Source organism: Erpetoichthys calabaricus, chromosome 5 (assembly GCF_900747795.2).
Source record: "Erpetoichthys calabaricus chromosome 5, fErpCal1.3, whole genome shotgun sequence".
Classification (NCBI taxonomy): domain Eukaryota; kingdom Metazoa; phylum Chordata; class Cladistia; order Polypteriformes; family Polypteridae; genus Erpetoichthys; species Erpetoichthys calabaricus.
Window position 1 is genome coordinate 126,589,768 of NC_041398.2, and position 22,591 is coordinate 126,612,358.

General features: G+C 34.5%; 1 protein-coding gene across 2 annotated transcripts in view; it reads right to left on the reverse strand.

Moving 5' to 3' along the window:
- trpc3 (transient receptor potential cation channel, subfamily C, member 3) overlaps positions 1-22,591 on the reverse strand; it is a 162,507-nt gene that overhangs the window by 43,042 nt on the left and 96,874 nt on the right. For both annotated transcript variants that reach the window (XM_028802014.2, XM_051928638.1), the window contains 3 exons: positions 9,598-9,831; positions 9,136-9,400; positions 598-793 (listed from right to left, as the gene is read on the reverse strand). In XM_028802014.2, coding sequence (XP_028657847.1) covers positions 598-793; positions 9,136-9,400; positions 9,598-9,831 — 695 coding nt within the window. The remainder of the gene's footprint in view (positions 1-597; positions 794-9,135; positions 9,401-9,597; positions 9,832-22,591) is intronic.

A 22,591-nucleotide genomic window follows, 5' to 3' on the forward strand; every position in this document is an offset into this window, starting at 1 on the left:
TATGCAGGCCTGATGACAAGACTGGCAACTTGCATAGCAACTGTAAAACAATATGGCTGTAGCCATGCAAAAAAGTCATAAAACATTGGGCAACCATACAAAAACACAACACAAAATGGTGTCTCCAGAATAAAAACAAAAATAAATAAATATTTGAAAAAAGTCAAAAATTGCTAAAATGAATTGCTGAATGAAAATTAATCTACAGGTTTCAAAACTAAGATTCACAACATTAGGTAAGTAAGAGCATCCTATCCAAGAAAGATTAAGGGTGACCCCAAAGTATCTGGTTCCTACTGCCATTGTACATTCTTGGTTCTAGTTGTTTAAATGAACTGTCTACTCATGTGACACTTTAATTCGGATTAAATGGCGATTCAGTGTGGTATCCAATGGTATAAGTGTATCTGATTATAGTTTCAATGGACTTCACTGCTTTTGTTTTTGTACAAGTAACAATTCATGATTTAATATAACTGGCATAAAATTGGCTCCACAAACTTTTGTTAACCTAGACAACATGAGTACTTCACACCTTTATAAACATTTGACACATCAGTACCTACAATAACAGAACATAAGACAAAATTCCCATACCTCAATTTCTTGGTATGAACTGTTGATCATGGCAATCAGCATGTTGAGAAGAACAACCACCATTGTGACATTATATATCCCATAAAGAACATAACCAATATTTTCAATGAACTTGTGGTCATATTTTAGGACAACTGATGACACTTCCGAAAGACCAAATATTGACCAAAATAAGGTTTTGAAACTTTCTTCCACTCTAAAAAGGAGAAAAGAGAGAGAAAGATAGAAAACAGAGGAGGAAAGTAGCATTATAGGACAGATATCAGTCAGAAAAATTTTAAATATAAAGCCCAAGAATGTAAACTGGATTGCAGTTGCCCCATTTTCTAAATTTTAATGTAACGTTGGTTGCTGCACTTTAGTAAATACACTGACTCATTCTAAAGTTGTAGGAAATCTTAGAGGTAGCATATGCAACAGGAAACCCAGGTGACACTAAATTTATTGTGAAAGGTTACCTACTCAGAACAGGGAGTGCAGGTAGTTTAACATTATTCAGGACAGGGATTTGGCCACATGATGTAGAAAGTACATTGGCAAGGTCTCAGCTAGTGGGAGGAAGAGGGGCTAGTCTTTGTAGGGAGAAAGATAAAGGTGGGTGCTAAGGGAGTTTTTTTGTGTAAGTACGTTGGTGTGTAAGGCACCCTGGTTGTTAGATGGGAGTTCAAGTCTTTTGTTAGACAGAAAACCAAATTCAGGTTCCACAGTTGGCGTATCTATCTGGTACTTTGCATTCTCACTGTGTTTTTCCGTATAATTAATTGTTATAATTTTGTTTTAAAAAACTCCCTTTTTGTATTATTTTTGTATCTTGGTATCTCTTTTGGGTTCAAGAAAAGCTTAACAAGTATTGAAAAGAATATGTCAGTTAAGCAGATCACTCCAAAAAGCTGAAGGGTGTAAAAAAGGTGAATCTTTTAAACTTTTTTCTTTTTTAGGAAAATGGGAACAGCTTCGGGTCAAAAAATGACAGAACTTATTTATGGTTGTTAGGATATGCTTTTGTTATAAGTTTTTTAATTTAGTTTTTTATTTTTTAGAACTGTTTGGTTTATTTATGGTTTTGGAAGGCTGCTGATAACAGTATTATGAAATATTTAAAGATGTTAAATATTTTTTCATCCTTTAGACAACGGAATTTTATTTTTTCATGGGGGCCACCATTTTAGGCTGGGTTATGAGCTATCCTGCTATGCAGGAACAACTGGAAGTTGCAATGTATGATGTCGTGGGTTAGAGTTTATATAGCTCACCTCTTCTAGATCACCTAAACTTCCTGTTTATCTGAGTTTTTGGATAGAAACCATGACTGCTATTAGTGCACTTTGTTTATCAATTTCCTGTACTGCTCTGATTCATTTGTACTTTGATTGTTGGAACTACTTTTAGGCTTGATGACAGATTGACTCTGATTTTTTTGGTTAACAAACTTTGATTGACTTTTGACAACATTTCTGTTATTCTGGCTTTGGTTCAAATGCATGTTTTAAATCTTTGGTATACATTTTTTATTTATTTGTATATCTTAGTATTTATTTTCTTTATGAGTTGCTGTATTCTTTACATTTTGTAAATCTGTATCTAAGCCTTTTTTATGTGACTTATGTTTTGTGGGTAGTCCTCCCATCACTGCCAGGAATGGCTGGGATTTTGACAATAATATGCTTCAATCTCCAGTGGGCATTTTTGGAAGATTTGGGGACTTGCCTGTGTTAAGACTCTGGGCTCAGAACAAATTCTTCTCCTGATGCTTAGTCAGAAAAATCAAAGCAAAGAGACTTGCTACAGAAACGTAAAAAGTGGACTTGTAAAGTAGCAGCAAAGATAACAGAGTTATCTGTCATTGTGTTATTTTTTTAAGTCACTTTTTTGGAGGAATTCAGTTTTACATTTTTATTCTGCAACAATTTATATTCTGTGTTTAGACGACAGGTTTATGAAATACCCTAGAAAGGTAATCTAAAGTATATTTTTAAAAAAGGGGATGAAAGGGTGGGTTAACTATTCAAACCAGCCGCAATGTTTCAGATTATAGAATATTTAAGTTTATTTTTTTAATAGTAAGCTTGTTTGACCAAACGTGTCTGAGTCTAATTGCTGTCAAGCACTGACTGAATCTTGCCTGACTACAGTTATTGCAACTATGTTCCACAAATGCATTGGTATACTACTTCAGACTTTTTTTAATTGAATAGTGAATTACAAAGTCAATGTAGCATTGCTGTTTGACTAATGCACACGATATGTTGTGTTTAAGACTGTCTGTTTAAAGATGGATTGACGTGTCTACCAGAAAGTTCTCCTGTTTGATGAGGCTATAATAAGCCCCACAAAAAATACATAGTCATACGAATATCAGTTCCATGCCAGAGTGAAAAAAATTTTCAATTGCTTTCTAATTTTTGAGAACAGGGATTTGCACGTCTTCCAGTGCAGACTGTTCTTTTAATATTCTGTGCTGTTAACATTCATTGTTAATCGATGCAGTGAGCCATGCTTAAAACGTAGATGGAGCATATGGAACTAGGAAGCTGACTCTGGGATTAATAATATACAGTAGCATTTATAATTAGAACTGCCCTAGAAAAAGAAGGAAACAAACATTTTTATTTCCCCTAATTTATCCAACAATTCATTCTATAAAAGTATCTTTTATTACAAAGTTATAAGGTGCATGAGCCTTTCCTGGTAAAAAATGACCCTGGACAGAAGACCAGTCCATTTTAAAGTGTGCACACATACACAGCATACAGCCACATTTGTTCAGACATAGCCAATTAAATGTCACTAATAAACCTGACCTGAACATCTTAGGACTGGGGAAGAAAGCCAGACTACTCAAAGAACACCTACATAAACATAGGGAGAACATGCATACCCTATACAGACAGGGGCAAGGTCAGAAATCAAATTCGGGCTCCAAGAGTTCTGATGTAGCACTGCTTATCGTTCTGCTCCTTGTTATCCAATTCATGCAGTTATAAAGTCACATTCCAGTATTCCTAACACAATAATTGTATAAAATTTAGGAACTGCTGAAAAGAGGCTGAAAAGTAAAAAAGAAATAAAATTGAAAAACTAATCTTTTGTGATGCCAAAAGGGGAAAATGTGAAAGCATAAAAATCAACTATGATCATATTGTTGTTGTCAGAACAGCTTCTAAATATGAAATAAACACTGACTGCAATTAAGAATGGACCTGGTGCTATATTGAGGAATGATAAGAGTAGTAATGAGGAGTCACATGGTGAAAATATTTGTTTCAACAGATACAGTACTTAGAATTGAATGTAGGTGATTAGCATCTTGCGTGCACCTTTCTACGATCAGTCTAGATTATGTACTGGATGATTTAATGGTGGTTAACACTATAATAGCCTGAGGGAGATGGCACTGTTATGTTCAGTCCATTGCTAAAAATGTTTAGGGTAGGTAGGCTACAAAACATGGGAGGCATGGGGCACTCAGAACAAATGCTATGTTACTTGTTTCTGGGCTATAGAAGACAAAATGAAAGCCATGAAGAAAATGTTGTGATGCAGGCCTATTTAGAAGTAATGCTGCTACTGCATGGTCTTCAATCAAAGATCTTTGTGTTTCTTCCTGTTATTTAAACTGCAGTATTTTGTTTGGGGAAATTAAGTCATTTTTTGTATATAGGCTTCCTCAGAATTATGATAAACCACTTTATGGTTATGATTTGGTATACAAAGACAGTCTTTTAATACCCCTTTTCATTTTATGAACCACAATGAAGATGAATGTTTGCATTTATGAAGCCGGTGTCTGGAACAATTTTCAAACACATGCTGCTAGAACTAACACTCGATCATCACTGTAGTCATTCCAGGTACACTTCACTGTGGAAATCAGTAGGACTGGATGCTGATGCTTATGTTGTCACATATCTTGCTCAGGTGTCTTCTCCCATTATTTTGTGCATCATGGATCCAAACAAATTGTGAAACAGTTGGAAAAGCCCAAAATGACTGAAAGGCCATTTCTTTGAATATTAAACATGAAGCAATAATGCATAGGTAAAAATTTACTGTAACGATACAAAAACAAACTTTGTCAAGTATTTTGGTGTTATTCAAGGAAAAATGGGTGTATTTTTTAAGTCCAGGGAATGCTTACAAATTTTGTATAATATAAATTAATTGTAATTATCTGTTTGTGCTACAAAAATTCACTTTATGAAGGGATTTTCACTGTTTCACAGTTTGGCTTAACAAGACAAAGAACTTCTATTTAATGATCTCCATTTTTTTTTTTGCTCTGAATTTTGACTAGTACATAGAAACACAGCTATACACTTAAGTACTTTGAGCATGAGGAAAGTGTAATATTAATAAGATGTAATATTATTATTATTATTATTACCCCGGGAAAATAATATGTTAATATAATAACATTTTAATTTAAACTTATTGAGTGTTGATTAATTTTGCTCTATAGCATGATTAAATTTAATACTTCTGTTAATTTCGAGCAAAAATATTATATGTCAGTTGAGTGTTTACATAAGTGATTCTGCTACCACTAAAACAAAATGTTAATATATTTAAATGGGTTCTATAAATTGTTTGTTATGCAGACTCTTGATAAACGCTTGGTAAGATTATTTTTTGTTAATTTTAATATCTTCATATAATTTTTGTATTTCTTTCACATATTACACTTTAATTTTAAAGTTGCAGTTTAATTAATTCTTTAATATGGTAATGTGGCAACATACATTTCTCTTTCAATTCAGTCACCAGTGCTAGTTTCTGAAGACTATGGAGGAATATTTTGGACAAATTTGAATAAATAAATAAATAAATGCACAAATAAATAAAAGTACTGTGAAATGTGAGCATAAATAAATAAATGTGTTGTGAAATGTAAGCATAAACAAATAAATAAATGTGTCATGAAATGTGAGCATAACTAAATAAATGTGTCATAAAATATATTTTTTGTTGCCGATTTATTTATTTATTTAATTTTGTCTGTGATATTCTTCCAAATGCATCATGAAATACGGCTTGAAATAAAACTGTCACTTTCACTCGTCAAAGTTGGCCCAATGGGCCCCGAGTACAAACTGTGCTCTGATTGGTGAATTGTCTTCTGTAGATTGCTCATGTCTAATTCAGTACGTCTGTAGGGGAGATTGAGGTTAATGAAATAGCACAAGCCTAAATTAAAAAAACGTTTTCCACTGTCGATAAAATGGATTCTGCCAAAGTTTTCATGTATTTCATAGAGGAAATTTAAGTTTTATCAGAAGAAGTTACAATGTTGGCAGCTCGTTTAGAATGTAATAACAATGAAACTATTTTAGAAAACATCGAAGAACTGGTGAAACAGTTTAGGTTACATACCAGTTCAGGTGACGAAGTTACCTGCCCTGAATGCTCATCCATTGCTATTCCAGCTGAGTCAATAGAACACTTACTTTTATGAGGTTTAAAAGTATATTTATAGCAGAAGACAATTTATCAATCAAAACACAGTATGTGCTAGAGCACATCATCTCATCTTTGATGAGTGAAAGTGACAGTTTTACTTCAAACCGTACAGTTAACAAAATAATCACTCCATCTTGGTATTGGCTCTCAAAAAATGGTATCAGTACACCATCAAAACCATGAGGACCCATTTCAGGTAAGCTTTTTTTCATTTTGTTTTTGCTTTAAGGCAGAATGTCATTCATCTATTATATACACACACGCACGAAAATACACAGTATACAACAAATCTGAAACACATTTTTAGCAGTAGCCATATTAACAGACCCAGTATGTAATGTTAGTTTATTGCTCTAATGCCAATAGTTAGTTGTCACTACCTGTTATTTATGTAAAATGATTAATTGTCACATGTTCCTGTATTAAATCACCTTCAAATAATTTTGAATTATCTTTATAATATTACCTATTACAAACTCTGTGTACTTTTGCCTACAACACCATCAGAAACCCCTTCCCATGCCTATGTGACAGTGATACAGGTCTGTCAGACATATTCTTAACTAAGTGATGGATACTCTAACATATTAACTGATATCTAGGCAACAATTACTGTGTATTTCATATTTAGTTTTATCATTTAATATGAGTTTTATTAAGGAGTAAAGCAGGATTGACGGTTGAAAATTTTAGTCTACAGGACCTACAGCATATTTATATTTACATTTATTTATTTGGCCAACACTTTTATACAAAGCGACTTACAATAATTGATATACAAGTATTGATACAAGTATTACCATGACTGAAAAAAAGGTAAACTAAATCTTTCCCATGTTCAGCCTCTGACAACTTAAAAAGAGTTGCCTTTATAGAAAGTGTCATTTATAGATTTTAAGTAAATGAAGAGGGTTGGCACAGTAGTGCTTCACTACTGCATTATGGATGTAGTATTCTGTATTTAGTTTACGATTATGTTCTCCCTGTGTCTATATGGGCTTTTCAGTTTAGACTCCAGTTTGATCCCATGAGTGCAGCTGTGAGACCTGTGATGGACTGGTGCCCAGCCCAAGGCCTGTTCCTTCTTTGCACGCTAAGTTGCTAGGACAGGCTCTGTCTCCACATGAACATGGAAATGGATTAAGCAAATCTGGAAAAATTATGTTTTGCTAAGTAACACATCTGTCTTTTCAGAAACAACTCTGGTCCTGTTTGGATGGCATGTTCTCCATAAACAGAGAACACGTTAAAAATAAAACATATTCTCACCTGATTGAACCATGTAGCTATAAAGTTTGAAAAGAACTTTTTTTGAAAAAAAAAAATCAATTGGGGTAAGTATCTGCAGACAGTTTGAACACTGAAAAATGTCAAATGATAGAAGCAGGCACTTACATTTAATATAAATCTAACAGATAAATATCAAACGTTTTTCTTTTCCTACAAGCATGCTCTGGTTTTGTTCACAGTGCCAACATACTCTATGTCTTGTTTAGCAAATTACACTGTCAGAACAGGGGGATTGTCCATTATGACAAAAAACAGTATTCAGCTCCTAACATTTTGCTTTTCAGTTGTTTTATTTAAAATAAGAAAAAGAAGGATTTAATAAGGCTACTGTATAAATAATGCATCTAAAGTAGTGTATTATATGTGTTATATACAGTATGATTGTTTAAACAAGCAGTACTAAATGAGATTACTGCATATACAAAGTGAAAGGAAAGCCTGCATAGCTGGTCTCTAAATACTGGGTGTTAGTGTATAAATACTGAATCACATACAGCTGCATGGTTGGTTAAAATTAGTGAAATTTCTAGTTTCTAAACCTTTTTCATATATAAGAAGCTTTACAAAGAATTTTCTTAGAATTGTTAACCTGGAGTAATGCCTGGAGTAGCTCATCAATGAGTAAGAATTTAACCTGAAATAATACCACACTTGTGAATGGTATTGTTTTCCTTTGAAAATAAAATTCTGGTGGTCCATGCTGTCTTGTCCTGATTATGAAGAATGAATAAGTCAAAATAAAAATATTCCGGACATAACCTTTGCAAAGACTGGGTTTTAAAAGAACAAGGATTCAAAACACATTGCTAAAGCAACAAGAAAATCATTTCAAATGAAGAAAATACGAACAATTTCCATAAGTAGCTCAGAAATGTACTGACCTTTGTGATGTTCGTACTGAGCAGAATAATAATCCAATTGGTCAGGTTATATTTATGAGATCAGCAGAAAAATATAATGATTTTCTTTCTTAACATGAGGATTGTCTGAGTCACTGTTATGGTCTTTTACCAAAACTAAAGTGCTAACCAAAACTAAACCAAGTCAAAACTAGAGATGTTTCATGATTCATTTTTTTGAAGTAACCCTGAATAGTAGTGTCTCCTGAGTAGTCTTTACTTGGTCTTTAAGTCTGAATGCCTTTTACTGCAGAAGCATGATGATGTCACACTTCAAACTGCTTGATGTGCATGTGACTTTCTCAGAGTGTTATTTCTATCAACAATGCAGCAGTATCCATGGAAAAAAATGGCTTTACTAAATTCAAACAAAAATCAATAACATTTAGGAAACAACAGGCAAAGAAACAAATCCCCAGTACACTCCTAATAACCTTAATTCCTCAAAATCACTAATTTCCAACAGCCAAACAAAATGAGAAATTTGCAAGAATTTCAAGTTGACACGCACTGTTAATAAAGAAGAAGTACTGACCTAGGGGATGAATACTCAGACAATGATGGCATATGTCACTTAAAAATAAAATTTCCCAATCTAATTTAATTCCTAATCAAATTTCCAGACTGTGAGACTAATAAATGTGAAAACAGTGTTGGGAAATGTAGATATGTATGTACAGTATATATACATTTATATATATATATATATATACAGTATATATACAGTATATTATATATATATATATATATACAGTATATTTTATATATATATATATATATATATATATATATATATATATATATACTGATAAATAATGATAATTGTTATGTGTTGTTATTAAGTTGATGAAAGAAAAAAATATCAGTAATAACAATCTTAATATTTACTCACGTGGTAAAAGCTGGATTCACTTTTGCTCCAAGATAATATGAGTAGAGGATAAACATTCCAATCATAAAGGCCAAGAATACCATGATGAAAAGAACCATAAACTTGAAAATATCTTTCACAGTTCGACCAAGGGAGATCTGCAGAGGACCAAAGCTCTCGTTGGCAGGAAGAATATAAGCAATTCTGGAGAAACTCAGAACTACTGCAATTGCATATAGACCTTCAGATATGAGTTGCGGATCTGATGGGAGCCACTTGTCTCTTGCTGAAACAGTCAGAGTAAGATTTACTTTTAGTTAATGGTATACTAACTTTGTGTGGTGTATTGTTATCAGACTGTACGTCCAGGTATCAGTCAAAAAGATGGACAACAAAAACAAGCAGAAACCAAACTTTTAAACCAGCCATTTTCTCAGTAGTAATTTTATCAACTGTAAATAATCACTATATAGTATGTCTTACCGTAAGTAAAATATTCTATCTCTGGAGGAAGAGTAACCATAGACAGATCACTGACTTGAAAGTGTTTATCTACAAACCGTTGAGCTTTTGTGGCCTGAAGGAAAGCAAAGAGTCGTGCTGTAAATGCAGCAATAAATATCGACAGCATGCCAAAATCCAGCACATTCCATAACTGCAAAATATATTCCCTTGGACCTTCCATCCAAAGTTCCTTGCACTCTGACCACATCATCCCTGGAAAGTGAGAGAAAATGCAAAAAAAGATCAGTTTTTGTACTTCATTTACATTCATTTCAACTCTTTCAGGTTTTTAGCAATGTAAAAACGCAATACTAAGCATTAAATAACTAGTTTCCTAAGATTACCACAGTTTTGGAAATCTTTATTTTTAACTTCATATGCTGTTTCTGGCTATTGGGAAAAACAATTTCAGTAACCATGTTTTTTATGTCTGGCGCCACCCTTGGTTTCTCCATACAGTATATGTTCTTCTTATACTATTAAGGCTCCCATTTTCAGCCACTAAATCAGTTAGTTCCCTTGAGTTGTATGCTAGAAACTAAGACCTATTGCACCTTCAGAGCATCAGAGATTACACCATATCACGTTATAATCCAGAAACAATATTTAGACAGAACTGAAAAACAAATAATTAAATTCAATAAGATACAGTATATTTAATAAAGTATGCATTTTAAGTTGATATTTTATCCTAATGAAGTCCAACTTTTGTTGTGAATAATATACTGCATGTGTCTGCTACCTAGTAAATCACCCTTGGGCTGAACTGTAACATATCTGCGAGGGTCGTGAGGGCTACCTGACACAAATTAAGTCACACCACCAGGCGCAAACCTTTTAAGGAAGAGCCACGCATCTCCTTTACACTAAGATGTGCTCATCTCCAATTTTCTAACTACACAGCACTGAATATAAATACATTGATAAAAATTCAGATCTTTTAAGTTAGACTAGTGGCTGAAGTGCAAAGGCATCCTATATGACTGTTCAATGAGAGCTCACAATTAACACAGCACTATTTACATTACTGCTAATAATTTGTAAACTATAGTGCAAAAAAATTTTAAAACTTTATTGCTTTTACAAAATGAATAATGAAAAAAATCTATGTACACAAATTAATTAAAATTTAAGAACAAAAAACAAGGACATGATAGTTCTCTTCTTTGAGCAATAGAAGATCAGTACCATGCAGAGCAACAAATGGGAGAAAATCCCTACATTACTTTGATGAGCTGAAAGTGAATATAAAGTTAATATAAAATACCCCTTCAGCTGCAGACCGTGCAAAACAATGTGTAAAGCTTAATCTAGCCTTTACTTGCCCATCTCTAGGACTTCTTTATTCAGTAATAATAATGCAAGAAATGCTTCTCAGTGAAATGTGTGTGAAATCGTGAATGTTTGTAATATTAGGCTATCAAACGCTTCTTTGACTCATCAGCAGCTTCAAAATTTACAAATATTCTAAGCAGCTAGTCTGTTTATAGTGCTTACTAGAATAGTGAGAATAATGTAAATAGTAAGGTGGAAAATTTTAATACTAAGATGCGAGCTGCTACTGACATAGTCGCACCTGAAAAGACAGTTAAAAAATCTTCTAGCATTGTTATACCATGGAAGACCCAGAGTGTCTGATCTAAAGATTACATGCTGGAGAGCTGAGCGTAAATGGAGAAAAACTAAACTATCCACTATGAGATATTGAAGGTTAAAATAACAGAATGCAACAACATATTCCATCTTGAGAGGCAGTGTTATTTCTCTAGAATTATAAATAACAATGCTAGTAATCCCAGAGTCTTATTCTCTACGAATGATCGTCTGCCAAATCCAGGTCACTCAAAGGAATGCCTCCAAAATACTTCCAGTGAAACTTGTGAGGCTATTGCTGTATTTTTCAATCAAAAAATTAATGATATTAGAAACAATATTGTACATCTCCCCAACACTGATCCTCTTAAGCCCCAGTACTCCATTATAAACAAATTAAATTCTTTCATCAGGATAGCTTTACCTGATTTATATAAAATAATTTCTCAACTGAGACCATCCACCTGCGTCCTTGACCCAATACCAGCAAGTTTTTTCAAAGAAAAACTGCTTTAGTTAAACCCCTACTCAAGAAAAATATTCTTGACTCCTCTGCTTTTGAAAATTTTAGACCCATTTCTAACCTGCCTTTCTGAATTAAAATTTTAGAGAAGACAGTCATTATGCAGCTTAATGACCACCTCAATAAACATGCCATTCTTGACAAATTTCAGTCGGGTTTCAGAACAAATCACAGTACATAAACTGCACTCGTTAAAGTAGTAAATGACTTGCAGGTAAATGCAGACAGAGGCAGTTTATCTGTTCTCATTCTCTTAGATCTGAGTGCCGCTTTTGACACCATTGATCACAATATTCTTAGAAATTGCCTTAGTCAGTGGGTGGGCCTCTCTGGCAGTGTCTTAAATTGGTTTGAATCCTACCTGACAAGTAGAAAATTCTTTGTTAGTTGTGGTAATTATACTTCAAAGACACATGATATTCTATATGGTGTTCCACAAGGCTCTATCCTGGGTCCGCTGCTCTTTTCGATTTACATGCTTCCATTAGGTCAGATTATCTAGGGGCATAATGTGAGCTACCACAGTTATGCCGATGACACACAGCTGTATTTATCAATAGCGCCTGACGACCCCGACTCTGTTGATTCACTGACACAATGTCTCACTTGTGTTTCTAAATGGATGACTAGTAATTTTCTCAAACTAAAAGAGAAAACTGAAATTTTAGTGATTGGGAATAATGGATATAATGAGGTTATTAGAAATAAACTTGATTCGTTAGGATTAAAAGTCAAGACGGAGGTAAAGAATTTAGGGGTAACTGTTGACTGTGACCTGAATTTTAAATCACATATTAATCAGATCACTAGGACAGCATTTTTTCACTTAAAAAATATAGCAAAAGTTAGACGTCTTATGTCATTGAAAGATGCTGAGATATTAGTTCACGCTTTTGTTTTCAGTCGACTAGATTACTGTAACGCACTCCTCTCAGGATTACCCAAAAAAGACATAAATCGTTTGCAACTAGTGCAGAATGCAACTGCTAGAATCGTAACTAGGAAAAGAAAATCCGACCACATCTCTCTAGTTTGATGTCACTACATTGGTTACCTGTGTCATTCAGAATTGACTTTAAAATACTGCTTATGGTTTATAAAGCCTTAAATAATCTTGCTCCATCTTATATTTCGGAATGTCTGACACCTTTCACTCCAAATTGTAACCTTAGATCTTCAAATGACTGTCTGCTTAGAATTCCAAGAGCTAAACTTAAAAGAAGTGGTGAGGCGGCCTTCTGCTGTTATGCACCTCAAATCTGGAATAGCTTACCAATAGGAATTCACCAGGCTAATACAGTGGAGCACTTTAAAACACTGCTGAAAACACATTACTTTAACATGGCTTTCTCATAACTTCATTTTAGTTTAATCCTGACGCTCTGTATATTCAATTAATTATCATTATTATTCATTGTGGCTCCAAAATCCGCACTAACCCCTACTCTCTCTTCTGTTCTTTTTCTGGTTTTATGTGGTGGCAATCTGCACCACCACCACCTAATCAAAGCACTGTGATGGATTAAAGGTCAGACGTCCACGTGACCGGCATCATCAAGTCCTCCCATGTGAACCTTGAAAACAATGAGGACTGATTGAGGTCATTTATGTTAGGTAGACTGCCTAGAGGGGGCTGGGCGGTTTCATGGACTGGAACCCCTGCAGATTTTATTTTTTCTCCAACCGTCTGGAGTTTTTTTTTGTTTTTTCTGTCCTCTCTGGCCATCAGACCTTACTTTTATTCTATGTTAATTAGTGTTCTCTTATTTTAATTCTTTTTTTTGTCTTTTTTTTTCTCTTTCTTCATCATGTAAAGCACTTTGAGCTACATTATTTGTATGAAAATGTGCTATATAAGTAAATGTTGTTGTTTGTGATTTCTTAGTGTTTCTCTTTAATTATTAGTCAATTTTGTTTCGTTTCTAATTCCTAGTTATATCCATCCACCCATTTTCCAACCTGCTGAATCTGAACACAGGGTCACAGGGGTCTGCTGGAGCCAATCCCAGCCAACACAGGGCACAAGGCAGGAACCAATCCCGGGCAGGGTGCCAACCCACCGCAGGACACACACAAACACACCCACACACCAAGCACACACTAGGGCCAATTTAGAATCGCCAACCCACCTAACCTGCATGTCTTTGGACTGTGGGAGGAAACCGGAGCGCCCGGAGGAAACCCACGCAGACACGGGGAGAACATGCAAACTCCACGCAAGGAGGACCCGGGAAGCGAACCCAGGTCCCCAGGTCTCCCAACTGCGAGGCAGCAGCGCTACCCACTGCACCACCGTGCCGCCCTCCTAGTTATATAAAATTCATAAATATTTTACTAGATGACAATACATATGGGAGGTTCCTAAAACCTCCATAAGTAGAATCGTATTGGTATATTCTTGCCATTTCTATCTGCTCTGACTAAACCTTATTCTCAGTTAGTGACCAGCCTTGCTATGTGTAAGGTGCAGAAGGCATATGGTTTTAAACCGTGCCTGTGCACGTACTTGTGCCAACGGGCCTTTGGAGTGTGTAAGTAACTCATAAAACAGCACTTATTTAAGTGCGTAGCCATACGTCTAAAGCATACAGAAGAAGAAACTAAGAATCTTTAAGTATATAAGAAGTTAAGAATCTTTAAGTAAAGAAGAAGAAGTAAAGAACTTTTAAGTACAGAAATAACTAAAGTTTCTCGAGAAAAGCTAAGTTTAGAGAAGATACATTATTCCTTTTTTTGCCATTTATTCTACGTGTGTAACAACTTTTTTATTTATTCTTGTGTGGATTATTTGCTTTTAACTTTCACTAAATATTTTTAAAACGAACTTTTGGACTTGAGAGATTTCTTTCAACACACGTTTTATCTGTGCTTGGTCTCGCCTTATACTTCGGCGGCTACATTGTTAACTTCTTTATTTTTTGTATTTGAGGTATTGTACCAATGGAATCTGATATGTTTCACTGGTTGCAGTAGTTAGGAGAAAAGGAAAGTTAGTTGTACCACTGCTCAGAGGGTTTTCTGGAGGGAGAGAAGCCATAACACAGCTAATGCAAAACTGAACAAAAGGAGAAACTATGAGACTCCTGACAATAAAACCAGCAAGACTTATTGTCTATTAAGCTCTACAAGGCAACAGAGACCCTAATCTCAATAACTGAATACCTCACCACAAAAACAAAGGTACAAAACGCTAACTTCTAACAAAAGGAAGGAACTACATAGTGAATTAAACCAAAACTAAATTCTCACAAATTTCAAGACCAACAAAAGTCAATAAAAGTTTCAATGCATGAAGAGAAGAGCATAAAGTGATCTGAAAAAAAGTAACATTAAAGGTTTACCTATTGTAAACCAATTCCTAAAATGTGGAAAGACTAGCAGTAACATCATATACCAACGCATTTGTATGATGTGTGACTACCAGTGAACAACAGCGCAGGAAACAGCATCTACTGTAGTGATGTCACAGCAATGTGAAGAACAAAATAATAGGATAAATTTAACTATAAAACTTCATAGCTGCACTAGTTGTCAGGCACATGGTTGCTTTGGCTGAGTGTAGATCCATGTATGCCAAACTGTGATGTCAGTATCCTTTGTGTTATGTAATGACAAGGACTAAATTTGTTACTTATATGCTCTTTCAATTAGTGAGGACTTCTGTAAGAAACAACTATGTATATATTTATATATGTAATCAAGAATTTCATGATGTTGACTTCTTGTTGTCATTACGATTGTTTTCTCAAAAGGTGGAAAGACGACAATGGCAAACAATAACATGTCAGAAGTTGGAAATGAAGAAAGAGACCTGTCTAGTCAAAACCAGTAAATCAGTCCTTTATATCATCAAAACCAGAACATAAAGCAAGACTGAAGTCATAAACAAATTATTAAATCATTTTCTGCAAAACTCTAACTATAAACACAGTAGAATCTTTGGGAACGTATCCTGAGTGTTGAATGCTGAGTACTCCACACTGATAAGTCATAGTTCCGATGGCATCTCTCAGTATGACTTGAGGGAGACGTTGCCAACCAATCTGTGACTAAGTCCCTAGCCACAGGCAGCCAAAATGGTGGCATCTGAACAAAAACAAAATGGTATTGTGCCCTTCCCAAAATAAGCAATCAATTCCTTAAAGCCTTTACAATAATTCATAGTGAAAGTAAGTTAATATTTGGAATCCTCATGTTTGAAAACAAATAAAACAATCCAGAGATTAGCTAGAAAAAATGGAATAAACTGAGAGACACAAATCATAATAACAGTTTTGTCTTGTATTTTCATTCTACTTCTGCTGTTCAGAGAGGCAAATCCATTACTCAAAGACTGCAGATTGAGAATAAGGTAACGTGTCAATTTTTTCATGCTGCATAGTGAGCTAAAACAAGGTCTGAAAAGGTTTAAGGTCTTTATACATCCTGTTTACACTGTACCTAGTTCTCTTTGCAATCCTAAGCTTTTGTCTCTTCCAATTAGTAAGTTTATCTTTGTTGTCCTCAAGCTGAAATTTGTTTTGATGTACTCAGCAATATACAAAAGCACATTAATACAAACATACATCGATTCATAAAATAAAAATTGATTGTATTGATTGTATTTATAGAGATAAAAACAAAATTCTGTAATAGTAAATTATTTTAAAAAATTGAATAACAGCAGAACTAATTTACTGGACATTGTGCACCCTATTGTTCTTTTTGTTTTTTTTTTTATTTTATTGATTTTATTGTAATCATTCCATACAAATAGTCAATTTTTACAAAAAATAGGATTGAAAACAAATCAACTCCCACCCCTGAGAAAGAGAGCATGGCCAACGGAGTAAAACTTAAAGCTAGTAAAAATAAATAAATTGATGAGTTTAATAGGCGGATAAAGGAAGAGAATCTACTTCCTCAGTGCTTTAAGAGCTTATTCTAAAATATTATTGATCCTGCCAGGTTTTGAAAAAGTTCTGCACAGATCCTCTAAGTGAGAATTTTATTTTTTCCAATTTCAAATAGTATATAAACATCAGTTACCCACTGACTTAAAAGGGGAGAGTTAGGATTCTTCCAGTTTAGCAAGATAAGTCTATGTGCCAATAGTGTAGTGAAGGCAATCACAGTTTGTTTGTCCTTCTCCATTTTAAGCCCATCTGGAAGAACACCAAACACAGCTGTTAGTGGATTGGGTGGGATTGTGACATCAAGGCTGTCTGAAAGGCAGCTTAAAAATTTTTGTCCAGAATGATGTTAGTTTGGTGCAGGCCCAAAACATGTGACCCAGTGAGGCTGGAGCTTGATTGCAGCGTTCGCAGGTTGGATCTTGCCCTGGAAACATTTTGGACAGTTTTAAGTGAGACAGATGTGCTTGATATATAATTCTGAGTTGAATAATTGTATGCTTTGCACATATGGAGCTCGAGTGAATTCTCTGCATTGCTACCTTCCACTCCTTTTCTGATATGTTGAGTGAGAGATCCTTTTCCCATTGTCCTCTTGGATCTTTGAAAGGGAGGGACTGTAAAATATTTTTATATATTGCAGAAATGCATTCTGAGTCCTCGAAACTGAGCAACATTTTTTTCAGCATAGAGGAAGGTGCGAGGTGAGGAAAATCGGGCAGGTTCTGTTTGGCTAAGTTTCCAATTTGAAGATAGTGAAAGAAATGTGTAGCTGGAAAGTTAAATTTGGAATGTAATTGTTCATAGGATGCAAAGATGTCTGTATAAAGATCTCTGAGCAATTTTATCCCAAATGTTTTCCAGATATTAAAAACTGCATATGTTTGTAAGGGTTTGAAAAGGTGGTTCTCATGCAGAGGTGCCACAGAAAAAAGATTCTCCATCTTAAAATGCTTTCTAAATTGGTTCCATATTCTGAGTGAGTGAAGCACAATTGGGTTGTTAGTATATTGGTGATAACTTGCATTTATTGGGGCACAAAGCAGGGAATATGAAGAAGTACTGCAGGATTTTATTTCTATTGCGGACCAAGCCTGTGTATGTTCATCTATTTGTGTCCAGGTTTTTATAGCTTGTATGTTTGCTGCCCAGTAAAAAAACATGAAAGTCAGGTAGAGCCATGCCACCTTCTTCCTTAGGTCTTTGTAGGGTCGCTCTTTGGATACGTGGATGTTTTAAGTTTTTATGTTTTTATTTTATTAAAATAAATGAGGTTATGGTTGAATCTAATTGCTTAAAAAATTATTTATTGATGTATATTGGAATGTTTTGAAATAAAAAAAGAAGCTTAGGAAGAATATTCATCTTAACAACGTTAATTCTTCCAGCTAGAGTGAGAGGAAGGGTTGATCATCTATGCAAGTCTTGCTTATTTTTTTCCATACAGTCGGCAAAATCTTGTTGATAAAGAACTTTATGTTTACTTGTGATATTTACCCCTAGGTATTTAAACTGATCTGCAATAATAAAAGGGAAGGTGTCCAATCTAATATTGTATGCTTGAGAATTCACTGGAAAGAGTACACTTTTATTCAAATTAATTCTGAGACCAGAAATCTTTTGAAATTCTGTAAGTGCTGTTAAGACTGCAGGCACAGTATTTTGTGAGTCTGATATATACAAAGCCATATCATCTGCATATAGAGAAATTTTCTGTTCAAGTCCTTCTCTCATAATCCCCTTTATCTGATAAGCATTTTGACAGTGAACTGCCAGTGGTTCAATGGCGATTGCGAATAGCAGTGGTGGTATTACTGCGATCATTACATTCCATGCTACGGAATAAAATCACAGCAGTCCAATTTGTCCTCTCTTTTTACAATCAATTGAACTAAAAATTAGGTTGAGTGTTCACAGTTTATTTCAGTTGTGGAACAGACATAAAAAGATGGGACTCTGAAAGATTTATGTTAACCTGAGGTTTTGTGTATATAAGAGAGTGGTAATCAGTATGTTAAAAATAAAAGGAGCGCACACTATATGCAGTTTATAGAAAGAAGCTATGATCCGATTGAATGGTGTCTTCTTTTGAGCCTTCCTATTGGTACTGAAATTAATCTCTCTAGTGAGTCTATAGGTATGTCTAGTCATCTGAAAAAATGTAGATACTTAATTTTGTTTATTTATTTTTAAAATTTTGATTATTTGTATCTGTAAAATTAACCCAGGAGATTTCTTCTCTTGTTTTTATTCCATCATGTCTGCTTTCTTTTTTCAATTAGTTTAGTGACTAATCAAATACAGAATATTGCAGTTAATTGCGCTTCATTTTCTTAATCAGATGGCTTATTAACATAGAAAATCACAGTTTTGTTTAAATTGCAAAAAAAGCAGTCTAACTCCAGAGAAAAAAATGGGTTACATATTTATCTAAAAATCAATAATATAGCACTCCATAGTATATTTCTCTATCAAATATACTTCAGTCAAAGATGTTCCAAAAAAAAATAAAGTAATATAACAACTAATGAGAAGTTACCATTCAATATAAAAAACATACTTAAAGAAATGTTAATAAAAATAAAAATGTAAAGGAAATTACATTTCTGTAGCTGTGTGACTCTGAGAAGAAACTATTTTCTTATTCATTAAAAAGTGGTTTAATAATGAATAAATGTTACTATAATATTAAATGTCATCTTTTAATCCTGAACACTGAAACAAAACAGTAAAAAATGATTCATGCTTTGTTAAGATAAGTATTTGTAGTAAAATGACTTGTAAATTTCTTAATTAGTATGTATTTGAATTAACTTGTACCTGCATTATTAATATTATCATATAGCACTATATTCATACTTCAATGCGAAAGGTGCTTATTTACAATAATGGTGGAGGAAAAATAAAGTTGTATGTGAATTGATGTTGTAATAAAGTTGTATGTGAACTAATATTGAATGAATTTATTAATCTATTACCGAATTATTTATTAATTTATCCATCCATCCATCCATTATCCAGCCTGCTATATCCTAACCACAGGGTCACAGGGGTCTGCTGGAGCCAATCCCTGCCAACACAGGGCAAAGGCAGGAAACAAACCCCGGGCAGGGTGCCAGCCCTGCGCAGGGCATACACACACACACACCAAGCACACACTAGGGACAATTTAGAATCACCAATGCACCTAACCTGCATTTCTTTGGACTATGGGAGGAAACCGGAGCGCCTGGAGGAAACCCACGCAGACACGGGGAGAACATGCAAACTCCACACAGGGAGGACCCAGGAAGCGAACCCAGGTCTCCTTACTGCAATGCAGCAGCGCTACCACTGCGACGCCCATTTATTAATTTAGTATTTATTAATTATCAAATTTATTTATGTTAAATTGCTTAGAAAGTTTGAACAAAGCTTCCATTGAGTAGGAAGTTGTGAAATAATATTCAGTAACCAAATGGAACAGTCAGAATTATAGTCATTAAAATGCAACTTATTATTAATTAAATATATTCTGCAAACACAAACATTTTTTATTTCTTCTGTTGGTTGAGTAGTTGATCTAGAAAGATTTCTATAGGTAGGGAAAATCTTAATAGATAAGTGGTAGAAACATGAATATAATGTGTTCAGTGTGATTTGCGGTTTGCTGACTATAATCCCAATTATATCAGTTATTTCAAATAGTTAATGAATGTGCAGGATTACTAAAGTTTGCCTTCATACTCATTCATCTGAATGCTACCGGAGTAAATAAGAAACACCATGCTCTCCACCTTTTCCCTTATATTTTAGCAGAAGCATCTGTCCCCCTCACTAGAACTGCATGAAAGGAGAACAGTATGGCCATGCCTCCTAAGGAACTATTAGGCATTTATCTCAAAGGAATACTAATCTGTTAAGAATAATTAGTAAATGCTGTTTGTAATTAAATCCATGGTTGTAAAGTGGCAATAACAGATAATCAAATTCATCTTTCACTGCAATACAAAGAATAGAGTGAGATATTTTAGATTGCCAATACGGAACTGGATAAGCAGGTTTAAAAATGAATGAATGAATGAATTAATGGTTTAAGTTGGCAGTTCTGAGCTACATCCAGGATTCAGTAGGCTATGACTAGAGATATAAAAGGGAAAAAGTAATTAGTTCACCTATTGGTAGATCATATATGTAGTAATTAAACAGGCTTGGAATACACTGAATTAAAGAGTGAAACACTTTTAGCCAACATATGATGGCGCAAATGTAGTTTTTCCCTAACACAAGTACATGCCAAGGAGGCCAAAAGTTATAAAAATGCAATTTTGTTAAACCACAATATGCACAAAGGAAAAAATGAAGAAAAAAAGGGAAAAATTAACTGCAAACTAAACAAAAAAACTAAAAAGATGTAAAACCTCTCTAGACCTGTCTACACAGTAACTAGACTTTCAGCTGGCCAAGACCAAGTCACATGTGAGATAACACATGGTCCTCTTCTCACCATTGAAGGGGCCTCATGCTGTATATAAAACCTTGCTTAGATTCCATATTAAAATTTGCTCAAAGGGCAAAAACAGCACACACAAAAAGAAGCATTTAATTTATAAAACTGTATATAAAACCTTGCTTAGATTCCATATTAAAATTTGCTCAAAGGACAAAAACAGCACACACAAAAAGAAGCATTTAATTTATAAAACTGTGTATACACCACATGCCACATTAAGTTCCTTCATAAATCTGAAATCAACATAAACTTTGCACAAAGCCATTTCCTGTCCCTGCCTGTCAGTTACCATACAGTTTATTGTATAAAAATGCCTTTTATGAATATTCACAATATAATCACCATATATATCTGGCCATGTTCAAGAGTGAACACTTTTCTACAAACCACTGAAGAACAGAGGAAAAAAGAGCATAAAACTAAACTTAAGTGAATGTAAAGTTGAGGTATTACTGACTGAAATGAAGAACTACAAAAACATTCTTTTTGTTGGTCTTTCTCTGGGAGTTACAAATAAAAGAAAAGAAAACAAGAGTGATAGCAGCTGAGTGAGGAGAGCAGTAGCAATGTGCCACCAGCATAATGTGTGAAGTGCCACAGGCTGTATGCAAAGAACTGCAAGATATTCAAAGCATTCCTATTCTTCTTCTTCTTCTTTCGGCCGCTCCCATTAGGGGTCGCCACAGTGGATCATCTTCTTCCATATCTTTCTGTCCTCTGCATCTTGTTCTGTTACACCCATCACCTGCATGTCTTCTCTCACCATATCCATAAATCTTCTCTTAGGCCTTCCTCTTTTCCTCATCCCTGGCAGCTCTATCCTTAGCATCCTTCTCCCGATATACCCAGCATCTCTCCTCTGCACATGTCCAAATCAACTTTGCCAAGTGAGATCAATGTTGCAATACTGGCCTCTTTACATTCAATGTACAATATCCAAAAATCCTTTAACTGCCATTGTGTTGATATCCTGTGGTCATCCATGTTGCTGTGCTACGTGTGCAGTACTGCACAAGCCATTAAAATGCGGCAAACCTTTGTGGAGCTGTACAACAGTGTGCCGCCCAATGAGTCCAAACATTACCATTTACCTTTCAAAGAACCAGTTGTCTGTTTTATCACCAATCATATGTGGGGGTGCCTTTCATTATATCTCCTCTCTTGTGGTGTACCCACTATCACCTGAAAGAAAGATTATATAAGTTGTCTGTAATATACTAAATTTATTTGCAGTACTATCAATTACACTTACTTTCCAAAATGCCAACCATCACATAGAGCATGACCCTGAAGTCAGCTTTCAACACTACTACTTGATAAAATAAAGGAATTGTGAATTGATCCACACCACAGTGTTAGTCAAACACCTTTGACCATCTCATAGAAGTTCTGTATATTAATTGAACTAAATGTTTTCTGTTTACAGAAACTAATCCATTCTACGATGGTGCTTTTATCGCATTATAAGTGCAG